A 12,724-nucleotide genomic window follows, 5' to 3' on the forward strand; every position below is an offset into this window, starting at 1 on the left:
CAGGCCCACAGATTCAGTCTTGCTTCCCGGAGTGCCATGTTTATGCCAAGGAGGGAAGCATCTCTGCTTACAAATTTGAGGTTTTCCCCCAAAATGGACATTAAATACAAACTCCGTGCTACCTGATTTATGGATGCAAACTGGACACGGTTAGGAATGACACAAGAATACAGTTTGCTGGTACGAAACTGGACAAACTGTAAGGTCTGCCTCCACAGAAAGGAAGGAAAACCCTAAGCCCTGGCATGGACCAAATGAGGATGTACCAGAAGGCTCTAGAATGTTCCTGCAAACACCGTCACTGAGATGGATGGGAGGGAAATTCAGATTTAAGTGACATTTATTGAGCACCTGCAATTTCCAGGCTGTTCTTCTGCTTCACTCAATCCTCACAGCAGCCCTGGGAGACAGGTACTATGATTCCCAGATGAAGGACAAGGACCCTGGAGAAGTAAAGGGACTTACTCAAGGTCACAGAAGTTAGAAAATGGGGGCACCTGGGTGGCTCAGTGGGTTAAGCCTCTGCCTTTGGCTCAGGTCATGATTTCAGGGTCCTGAGATCGAGCCCCACATCGGGCTCTCTGCTCAGCAAGAAGCCTGCTTCCCTCTCTCTCTCTGCTTCCCTCTCTGCCTACTTGTGATCTCTGTCTGTCAAATAAATAAATAAAATCTTAAAAAAAAAAAGAAGGAGTTAGAAAATGACAGAGAGGATATTCAGGACACCTTGCCCCTTCTCCAAGACATCCTGAGCCCTCAGTCAGAGCCCTTCTGTTGCCACACTGCCTCCTAGAAATGAGGAAAGGACCCCACAACTGGGCTGAAGGGGATGTAGTCCAAGTCAGGGCATGGAGCACATCTCAAGGCTCCCCAGAATCCTTCATCTCCACCCCTCTCCAGGACGGGCACCTTCCTAGACCCAATTACTTCTGGCCTCAAGGAAATCACTTGCCCACCAGGCTGCCTGATATATTCTTCTTTTTCCTTCAAATATCATTCAAAACTTCCTCCTCTATCAGGCCCTCCAAACTAATGCCATGCCTCTTCCTTCTCCAGTGAGCTAAGAGAGCTAGATGAACCTCACAAATGTCAGGCTCTGTATGCATGACCTTGACCCCTGCATCTACAGCTGTAATCACTCACAACCCTACAGACACCACTGGCTCTCAGTGTTTACGGTATTTATTATTAATAGTGCTCTCATATTACTTTTAAGTAGCACTTTTCACTTTCCCTGGACTCCCACTGTGAACTTGCATGGTCCTTATCACTGTTCTGAGCAGGCGGGAGGGCAGGGACACCCGCAGCTACCTGACATATGAGGAAACTGAGAACGGGGATAGGGACTTCTCCCAGGACACCAAACTCAGTCATGTCTGCACCAGGAATCAGAGCTTCTCATTTCTAAGCCAAAGGTCTTCCCAGTAGGACGCAGGAACACTCCAGCCCCACTTCCTAGAGTCAAGTCTCCTCCCATGGGTCCTCTCCACGAGGGCCAGGGTCCATCCTAACTTCCCCTGGCCTACAGCCAAGCTGTCGCTCACCCTGAGCATCCCGAACCACCTGACACACTGTGAGCACTTCTGCTCGCCACAAGGAAGGACAGAGCCCCGTCGAGCAAAGGCACCCTGTGAGTGGAGGGCCTTCGCCCCTCGCCGACACCCCTGTCCAGAAGCTGGAATGGTCATCATGGGAAAATGGAGCCAGTTTTCTCCTCTCAACAACATCCGTAGAGAGTCCCATCCAGGCCAACTGCTGCCTGCCAGGGGCTCTGGAAGGAGGAGAGAGATGACAAGCAGATAAGCATGCACACACTTCGTGTTCCCAGCTCCATTTAATGCCACATGAGATCACCACCTTATGTTTCTCCGCTACCTGGCTCCTGAGTCATGGCCAAACCTGAGCTCATCCCTCCACACACCAGTGCCGGCCAGGAAAGGAGGCGGGCCAGGCAACAGACCTCTTCCCACCTTGCATTCACTCATTTGCTCCACAAGGGTCTTGCTGACGGAGACACACAGGGAAGTGGGGGATGGGGGAGCTGTCTTGGCTTCCTGGACGGGCAGGACCTGACCCGGGAAGAGAGTCTAGATGCTTCAGATCCTCTGCCCCCAGACCCTATTCTTCCCCATCCCTGTAACCCCTCTTGAGACACCCGCTGGTAGAGACTGGAGGTAGCCCTCCACTAGTAGAGGCAGGGGGATGGGCCGGAGGAGGAAAAGACAGAGTAAGCCAATTGTCACCTCTTTGGCTCCTCCCCTCCAGGCCTTCATATGCTCTGGTACCCCACCCCCAGATTCATTACTGGGGTCCCGGTTTTCTGCTCCGCGTGCTAGATGCTGGGGAACTTCAGGCCAAGCCCGGGGTTTGTTCTTCCAGCCCCTGAAGCATCCGGCGCTTGCAGACTGGGAAAGCACACATACGGGCTCTTGGCTTTAAATTGAAGGAGGCATAAAGAAAGAAAAAGGCCAGAGGGGAAGATTTTATGAAGACTTTATCAACTAAATAGGTTTGAAGCATCTGGGAGGAGTTGGTGCAGCACAGAGAGAGGAGATTTCTTAATGATAAAGAGTGAATGGCTCTTTGTCAAGGAGGGTTGATGGTCCCCGCTCCCTGGTTTTGCAGGGGACTGAGCTAAAATGGGGCTGCGGATGCTCCCAAGTCCGGGCCCCTGTAATGTTTTCTGATGCATTATGTGTGACATGACAGCAGCCCCTTCACCCTGGACCCTGGGGTTCCCTAAGACCAAACCAAGGAATCACCCCAGGCTGTGCCTTCATCTACAAAGGCCTAGAATCCCTACTGACTTCACTCTCTCCAAAAGCACATGCCTAAAACCCGACACACCAGAAGCAGGCCCAGAGCTCCCAAAGGAGCCAGCGGTATGATTCTCAGGGGGTGGTGAGTACAAGCAAGCACACTGCCCCAGACAGGGACTCTGCAGACCCAGAAGAGGTTCCCCCACCCCCCACCTGGGTGATGCCAGTCAAGGCCCCTGGAGGAAGTGCAGTTGGCCTTGGTCCTTGCATTGAATTGCATTGAATTGCAGCTTCATCTGTCCCCAGCAGCTCGCAGTCCATCCATTGCAAGCTTGCAGAGGACACCCAAGGTGGCCACACTCATGACAGGCACTCGGGCAGCAGCTCCCCGGACTTGGAGCCACATTGGAGGGGCCTGTGCGTGCCCCAAATCCAGCCCACCATGGGCTCTACTCCCCCAGAGCTACACCAGCCTGTCTCCATTGTGCCCTCCAGCTGCACCTCAGGCTGATATGCACGAGTCTTCACTGAGCCCTATGTGCCTGGCACTATCCCAGCCACCAAAGGGGAAGGCGGGTGCAGAAGCACATGACACAACCCCCACCTCAAGGCTTATGGTCTTCATACTCTAGGCTGACCCAAGTTAGACTGCCCTAGCTCTATCCTACTCTAGGCTGACCCAAGCTAGACTGCTCTAGCTCTATCCTACTCTAGGCTGACTCAAGCTAGACTGCTCTAGCTCTTCCTACTGTAGGCTGACCCAAGCTAGACTGCTCTAGCTCTTCCTACTCTAGGCTGACCCAAGCTAGACTCCTCTAGCTTTACCCTACTCTAGGCTGACCCAAGCTAGACTGTTCTAGCTCTATCCTACACTAGGCTGACCCAAGCTAGACTACTCTAGCTCTATCCTACCCTAGACTAACCCAAACTAGGCTGCAGGGATACATTGACTTATTGCCCCCAGAACATGTCTTTGTGGCTCCACGTCCTCACTGACTCACCTTCAGTAACATCCTGATGGAAGAGCTGAAGTTCCAGTGGGGCTCCAAGTCCCATTCCTACTGCTCAACCCCACTGGTCACCAGCAAAGTCAAATAAAAGCCATGCTCAGATACTAACTACCACATGTCTACCAGAAGGGCTGAAACAAAAATGAGAGAGAATCCCAAGTCCTTGGGATAAATATAGGCCATCCGGAACTCTCATCCATGGCTGCTGGGACTCCAGACTGAGACACAGCCACTTTGGAAAAGAGGAACTACGTACGCAAGTGCACTATTCCCACATTCCATGTCCACCCTTTACTGTCGACATAGAAAACTGAGTTTCAATGGGAAATGTATACCAGCCATACAGCACAGAAGTCTGATTAAAAATAACCAAAGTCTAGAAGCTGCCAAAATGTCCACCAGCAGTAAAACAGCTACATCAATGATGGCCTAGTCAGTCCACGGCTGAATACTATGCAACAATGCAAATGATCCGCAACACGGGTGAATCTCAAGACAGGAGAAAAAAAAAATGTTGAGGAAAAGAAACGTGACACAGAAGAGCATACACTGTATGATTCCACTGATGTGCAGCTCAGAAACAAAGCTATGTTATTCAATATCAGGATGGTGGCTACCCTTGCCCGGGAATAGTGATGGGAAGGGGGCAGGAGGGTGATTTCTGGGTGCTGGTAACGCTTTGTTTCGAAATCTGTGTACTGGTGCGATCGACACATGCACTTCGTAAGAGTTCAACAGACGCTACGTTTCTACATATGTCACCCCTCAACCAAAGGCTGGAAGTTTCATCTCTGTCCCTTTTATTCACCCTGCAGCCCTTTCACGTGAAGGGACAAAGCTGTTTCCGTAAAAGGAACCACTGGTCACCTGTGGGCGTGTGTCATTTTTTTCATCTCCAAAATGAAAAATATGCGATAATCTCTAAGGAACCTTCCAGCTCTAGATAGTCTGATGCTTTGATCCTATTCTTAGTAAAACCTCATTAATCAGTAATAAGAAATCTTTCCCAAATTAGTGAAAAATAAAAATATATGGAACATTTGCCTAAAGAAGGCAGTATGACAGCTTTCAAGAACCAAGCGCGTGACAAATTAAAATATAAATGTCCACTAAGTGGAAGTTAATGAAAAAAATTATATATTAGGTTGACACCACTTAATACTGCTTGAATATTATTCACATCCTGGGTCTTGTCCATGTTAAATCCTTATTTCGACCATTTTAATCAAGAGGAGTCATGAATGCCACGTTACCGCAGCTGCTCTATTACAAGTAACCAAATTAGAGCATTCTGATGGTAACACAGACCCAGACGTCCGTAACCCCCATGCCCTAGTCACTGCCTTTCCCAGCCCTGTTCGCTGGAGCTTCTGCCCCACATCTGGGAAAAGCTGCCCCGGGTCAGAGCCCCGTGCTGATCCCACTCCTGGAGGGCTGTTCTCCGCAAGCCGCTGCCCTCCAACACGGCCGACACACAGATTACTTGGGAGACTGAAGACACCCCTGGGAGCCTGGCAACACCAATGATGGCAGCGGGACGGGAATTCTAGGCGCCGTCATAAATAAAACCTCTGCTCGGTGGCTAATCTCACGGGCGCCTCACAAATACACAAACAGATAGACTAAGGCTCCCCTGCAGCATTGAGGGCTTACAGAAACGGAAGGTGCCTCCCTCCTGAACAGCCTGCACAATCACCGCCCGGCCAGCACTTCTCTCCGGGGTCAGTAGCTCCTTCTATACAATGGGAAGAAATGCTCCATGACCCTCACGCTGCTTTGACTGGATGGCAAAGAAACAGGTTCATGACCCTCTAAATATTTCTGGACTCGCCCACCAAATAAGAAAGTACAGGGAATAATGGCTCAAGTGAGGCCCAAAATAATGGCTCTTTCGAGAGGCCCAAAAGAAAGGCATCTCATCCAAGTTTATAGAAAAGTGAGTGAGAGAACCTGATTCCCAGCTAACCCCCCACTGACAGCTCTCCTTCCCCCACAACCAACAGAAGGTGATGGGATTAGCGGGATGTACTTGACTTGAGAGACTTAACTCACAGGGTCCAGCTTCTTTGCTAAAGATCTAAATGCACCCAGGACACGGCCTGAAGACCTTCATTTCATTAGGGGAAAAAAAGGGGGCAGCTGAGCTAGGCCTCCCTTCCCCCAGCCCCAGGGCTATGAGCACACTTCCCCTCCTCCAGGCTGCACCACCTGTCTCTGGACCAAATACGGATCACAGAGAGGCATTTCCTGAGCTCTGCAAGCCTGCTGACCCTGGAGGTTAATCCTACCCTCTGTGGCCAGGCTACACGATGAGGAGCCTCTCCCTCCCAGCCAGGGAACCACAGAATCCTGAGATTTCAGAGCTGTGAGGGACCTGAGAAACCATAAAGTTCAAGGCTCCAAAACGTCCAGGGATTATCTTAGTTTCCCAGAGCAAGATGAAGAGGACAGGGTTCAAAGCTAGGTCTTCTGACGCTCAGTCTAATGCTCTTTTTACTAAACCCGAGGTAAAGGCTATTTGACATCCAAATGCCACTTTGGCCCTTTGCTGGTGGTGGCGTGGCATGCCATGCTGAAAAGGATTTAGTCGGATGCAGAAGAAAGACTGCTGTGATCAATTAGCAACCTCCACCTTGAGCCAAGGAAGAGGTTTCCCATTAAGAATTTGCCAGCCTGCCGCCACGCCACACTGACTCCCAGGGCAGACGCTCCGCATCTCCTTTTCCAGAAACTCTGAGGGTCGTTCTGCAGGATGGAATCCTAGGCACAAGGGCCAGGAAGAGTGACTGTCCCCTAAGAGGAGGACAAGAAACGGAGTCAAAGAGTGAAGGAGACCAGACTGAGTTGGGAGCCACACCCAGAAAACTCTACTTTTGTCTCAAATCAGCCATTTTCACTGAGTCCCCGCCATTCATTTTCTGGATGAACATGCCTCAGGTGCCCACTATGTGCGAGGCGTGAGGTGTGGCCTCCTCACCCCATGGGGACACCTGCCTTCTCTCCCTGCTACTGACTTCAGGAACAAGTCACCTTCCTTTCTGCCCCACAGACCCCGTGTCTGAAAACAGAGGTCTGAAGAGCTCTCAGGACGCTTGGGAGAGTCATAAGTGAAAATCTATAGGAAAGTGTGCTAAGAAACAGAAAGCCCCTTCTGTTGAAGGGACAGAGGGTCACCATCACTTCCTCCATCCCCTTGCCGGCCATTAGGGACTCGGCAGCCACCAAGCCCGAGCCTCCCTGCCCATCTTTCCCAGAGGCCCCTCCGTAGCTCGACATTCTTCCAGTCGGGAACTCCGGTGGGGAGGGGGCTCGGCAAAGAGGGGAGGCTGGGGAAGAGCTGCCTGATAGCATGGAGAGAAAAACCCAGCCACTATGGCAACCATAGCAGGCGAGTCTCTAATATCCACAGGCCGCAACTCACACCAGAGCTTTTCTGTATCCTCCAGGGCAGAGAAAGGGATTACCACTGATGTGTTATCTGCTCCAATTCTTCCTGCCTGGAGTGGAGTATAATACCTCCATAATGCAGACCTGCCACTGATGCTCCCTACACAGAGATATGCAAATTATACACAATGGCCAGGGAAGGCCACACGCTGACATCTGTCCTTTGCAGATGCTTCCTACTCCGGGATGTGAAACCCAGGAAAATCCTCTGGGTAACAGAAAGCTGTAGGCACAACACACTGCTGGGTGGCAGAGACCCAGCACCAATGAGCCAGAGCTCCTAGGCTCTGTAACCGACCAGACCCTGCTGAGCAACGAACGTCTGAAAGACGCCATGCGAGGTGTGGTGGCGCGCCAGGGAGAAGGAACACCATAAAATACAAAACGAGAAGGCCCGGTCCCAGCCTCGTGGACTGAGTTTCAATTCTGGGGTTAAGACTTATGAAGATCTTAACACAGCCCAGGGTGTGGTAAAGGAAAAGTGGCAAAGCAGAGGTTGGAAGAGAATAAAGAGAAGAGATCGTCATACTCAATTACAGGGGTGAGGAGCAGTAGCTCGGTTTCATAGAAACGACACAGAAGCGGGACCTGGAACAGCTGATGGGCTCCGTAAGTCAGCCAGAGGGCCGCTGGGGAATAAGGAGAAAGGAACAGACTGAGCACACAGGAGAAAAGCATTCTTCCATCCATCCATCCATTTACTCAACAACTCTTTATGGTGCCAGGCAGTTGTCCCATGTGGAGCAGACAGAACGAACAAGCATGGAGGTCTGTGCTGACGGGAGCCAGGGACCCTGGAAGAAGATGGGAATGAGCCGGGAGACGAGAGCTGGGCCCAACTGGAGAGATTGGCCAACGACTAGCAAGGGTCCCCATTCCCATCCTGCCAAGAGAAAGCCTGTGCCCTCTGCGTCCCCCACTGCCTTCCCATGGGCACTCTACCCAGCAGGCTGCCCGGTTCTCAGTCCCTGCTTCAGCTTCCGTGGTGAGGAATACGGCGCTCTGAGGCCTGGGAAAGCAGGGGGACAGACACCCTAGAGCTGATCAAACCATAACCTGCCTTACTAACTCCCCTTAAATCTACCCAGGGGACCTATCTGCTCTGCTGAAAAAGTGCTGAGGGGAAAGAAAATGGTCCTCCTCTGGCCTGTAAAGCAGAGTCAGATTAAAGGATCCAAAAAGCTGAAAATGTCCTCTTTCTCTTTTCCCCCCAGACATCCATCACCTTGGGTCTCAGTTGTCAAGCTCAGTTCCTCCCAGCCTGATCAAGGCCTGCAAGAGTGCCACCAACTGGATGCTGGGACTCCAGACACCTCTCTAGTGGCTAACTTCTCCGCTCCTGTTTCCAGTGGGTTCACGAGTCAGGGACACCCTTGCTATGATGGAAACCCACATCCTCTTGCTCTGACCTTCACCATCATCAGAACCAATTATTAAGCAAGCAAATGCAAACAACACCTTTCCCTAGGAGGAGCAAGGTAAGCAAACATAGAATTCTAAATTCTCAACACAAAGGACTGCCAAGCAGAGCCTGCTGAGCTAGCTGCGTGTTGGTGCTGCTGCCAAAGGAAAGGGAAGAGCAGCCAAGAGCATCTCCCCAAACCAGGGCCCAGGCTAGTCATGCCCCACACTTTCCCCTCAGGCAGCAGGCTGATCCAAGTGACGCTTAAGGTCCTACCCATTTCAGGAGCTAGTGCCAGACAGCCCTATACCCACAGGCAAAGAAATGAAGTTGGACCCCTACCTCACACCATACACAAAAATTAACTCAAAAGGGACCAGGGACTTACTGTAAGAACTAAAACTATAAAACTCTTAGAAGAAAGCATAGGAGTAAATCTTTGTGCTGTTGGCTTCAGCAAAGGTTTCTTGGGACACCAAAAGCCAAAGCAACAGGAGGAAAATTAAATAATTTGGACTTGACCCAAATCGAAAACTTTCACACTGCAAATGACACCACCAAGAAAATGAAAAGACAACCCAGAGAACATGAAGGAGTATTTGCAGATCACATATCTGATATGAGGCTTCTATCCAGAATCTATAAAGAACTCTCATAACTCAATAATTAAAAGACAAATAACTCAATTTCCAAACAGGCGAAGTACATCAATAGATATTTCTCCAAGGAAGGTACACAAATAGCAACCAAGTACATGAACAGATGCTCAAAATTACTCATCACCAGAGAAATGCAGATCAAAGCCATAATGAGACACCATCTCCCACCCACTGGGATTGCAACAACAACACAGACAATAGTAAGTGTTGGCAAGGGTGTGGAGAAATTATGATCCTGTACACATTGCTGGTAGGGGGAGCAGCCACTTTGGAAAACAGTTTGGTAGTGCCTCAAAACATTAAATATAGAGTTACCGTATGACCCAGCACTTCCTCTCCTGGGTACGGAACCAAGAAAAATCATAACAGGTCCACACAGAAATTTGCACACAGATGCTCATTATAGCATCAGTCATATCAGCCAAAACCCTGGAAGACCCAACACCCATCAAGTGACAAACAGGTAAGCAAAAGATGGCAGGCACATCCCTAAACAAGTCATTATTCGGTCATACAAAGGAACGAAACACTTGTACAGTCTACAATATGGATAACCCTTGAAAGCACTGTGCTAAATATGAGAAGGCAGTCACCCAAGACCCCACATGGTATGACTCCACTTATAAGAGATTTCCAGAATGGACTAGTCCATGGAGGCACAACATGGGTTAGCAGTAGCCCAGAGCTGACCTGGGGAGAAATGAGGAGTGACTGTTAATGGGTAGGGGGTTGAATATGAGGGTCATAAGGTGTTGAAAAAGTAGATGTGGTGATGGTTATACCACCCTGTGAACATGAAAGGGGTGTGCTCATTTGCTCGGGCTATACAACAAAGTGCCACAGCCTGGGTGGCTTAAACACAGAAATTGATTTTCTCCTTATGCTGGAAGCTAGAAGTTCAAAATAAGGTGTCTGCAGGTTTGCTTTCTCCTGAGGACTCTCTTCTGGGCTTGTAAATGGTCCAGTATCTTCTTCCCGTGTCTTTGCATGGTCCTTCCTCTGTGCATGTCTATGTCCTAATGTCCTCTTCTTAAAGCACATCCGTCCTGTTGGATTAGGGCCCACTCCAATGACCTCATTCCACCTTAATGACCTATTTCAAGATCCTATTTCCAAATACAGTCCCATTTTCAGGAATGAGGGGTTAGGACTTCAACATAGGACACATAACCATTTTTAAAACCCCATCCGCAAACCCTAGAGATTGGCTGGGCACCCCCCTTTGTCTTCCACATGTGAAACTGAGTCCCAGAGATGGGGGCGACTTGCTCCAGATCACAGCTGGTCAGAGGCAGAGCTGGCAGCAGAACTCACAGCTGCCACTGAAGTCTAGTTCTCTTTCTACTACACACTCCTTCCACCTGAACCTCAAGTGCTCATAAACTAAACAGACAGTGATGGGAAAAGTAAGAGAACTTCAAGTTTAAGAAAAATGCCTAAGAACTTAGATCATGTGCAATTAAGAAGTAAATATGCTCCACGGCTTGTGGGAAAAGGGGCAGACAGCAGAGCTCTCGGGAGGCCCTGGGAGAGAGCCACACTGCGCCAGCAGAGTGCGTGAGCAAATTCTACATGAATTCCGTATCTGTTGTGTGCCATGTGAAATAGGAGCTCGGTCCTGAGCAAGATGTGCTCTACAGAACACTTGGCACTTCAGCTAATCCTTGAAGAATGGGCCCAATTCCACTGGGTGAGGGCTTTCCAAGCAAAAGGAACCGCGTGACCAAAGGCAGGTAATTTCCAGACCTGTTCAGGAAATAGCAAGTTGGCCAGAGCAACGGAAGCATATGCTTTGTACAGGGAACAGCGGGGGATTACAAAGCAAAGGTGGGCTGAGGTCAGATCCTGGAGAGCTCTGCACACCACGCTTAGAGGCATGAACTTGAGGTAAGTAACAGGGAGCCACTGAAGGTTCTGGGACAGAAGTGGGCATCACCTGGGGAGCGCTCCGGGAAAGGTGGCACCCCAGCGGCTAGCAAGTGGCCAGGGCAGCCACTTCAAGAGCTCTTGGATGAAGCATTCATGGGACAGGGGAGGATGGCCAAGAGCACAGCTGATGGGAAGAAGCCAGTGGGATTCAGGGAAGGGGAGAGCGCCCTGCTTCTAGGGAAGCTCTCTTGGACTTATCTTAATTAGACTTGGGAAAGCAAGAAGTTGGGGCAAGAGAGAAGAGGAGGGAACTCTGCAGGCACTGAAAAGCCGCCAATTCCCAGAGCCCATGTTGTGATCTGGTGCTGACAGCCCTTCATCTTTTCTATGGTGGGTTTTCTTTTCTTTCTTTTCTTTCTTTTCTTTTTTTTTGGAGCTAAAGGGAGGGGTGGGGATGAGGAGGAAGACACAATGGAGTTACCTAGTGAACAAAAGCTCTGGTACATTTCTACTCTGTTTTCCTCAGGGTGTACTGCTCTGCCGGCACCCTATACCCTATGGAATGCGGGGACACGGCCCGTACCTTACAGTGCAGCAGGGACAGCCCTAACACCTGCCCACCAATGGCTGCCAAGCATCCCCTGATCAGGGAGGGAGAGAAAGGGTCCAGGTACACATAGAGAATGGGGAAGACAGCACAAGACGTCGAAAGAGTCCTTGGTTCGAGTCCTGGATGTGCTCCCCTTTCCAGCTTTGTGACTTTGAGTCAGACACCCCTCCCTAGGCCTTCACTGACAGCAACAGCCACAACGAATTATTCAGTGTCTACTAGGTGCCGGGGGCTACGTTAGGCTTTTAGTCCTTACAAAACACCCTGTGAGGTAAGTATTAGTCTCCCTGTTTTGCAGGTGGAGCAACTGGGGTCCAGAAGTAAAATAGGTCAGAAAACCACGCTTAAACTCAGGTTTGTCGAGCTTCAAAACCCACATTTTTAAGCCATATCACATTTAACGTGACTCAGGTGGAAATAACAAAGCCTGCTCTTCCCTCCCTCACAGGCCTGCCATGAGGCTCCGAGGGGAGAATTCACTCTCAGTACCGCAGATACTGTAGTTAGTCAAGGTCCAAACGTGAAGGCCCTCAAGTCAGCTAGGACGCGCCTCAGCTGAGGCCCTGGCCCCCGGCACTTCTCCTACAGAAAACCCTCCAGCTAGCCTAGTCTTCCACCCTGTTGGCACAACGTCACTTCCCCCATGATGTTCTTGGTCCCTGGGTTCCTCTCAAGCCCCAGATGCAAAGCCCAGGTCTCGCCTGGGTTCCAAGCTCCAAGAGTCTACCCTATCGGGAGACAGTGCATATCCCCATTAGCTCCCTCTCTCCTGACCACTGGGGATCCCTCCCAACAGCTGCCCCTCACTAGTCCCAATCCTGGAGGAGATTACGAGAGAGAACTCAGATAAAGGATCTGGCAGAGCGCCCAGCACCAAGAGGGTAGCGAGTCTTTACGGCTGTTCACGAGATCCGGGCCCAGGCACCACACAACCTTTCAATTCTCCAAAACCATGTTCGCTTCCCCTCGGG

At 50.4% G+C, this 12,724-nt stretch overlaps 1 protein-coding gene across 1 annotated transcript in view; it reads right to left on the bottom strand.

Annotated features, from left to right (window-relative positions):
• Positions 1 to 357: 357 nt before the first annotated feature.
• Positions 358 to 12,724, bottom strand: part of LOC309868324 (uncharacterized protein) — an 82,445-nt gene continuing 70,078 nt past the window's right edge. Inside the window, exon 3 of the mRNA XM_082738124.1 lies at positions 358 to 443. Within this exon, the coding sequence (XP_082594250.1) occupies positions 415 to 443 (29 nt within the window). The 3' untranslated portion in view covers positions 358 to 414. The remainder of the gene's footprint in view (positions 444 to 12,724) is intronic.

Source organism: Mustela nivalis, assembly GCF_964662115.1.
Source record: "Mustela nivalis genome assembly, chromosome: 7".
NCBI lineage: Eukaryota > Metazoa > Chordata > Mammalia > Carnivora > Mustelidae > Mustela > Mustela nivalis.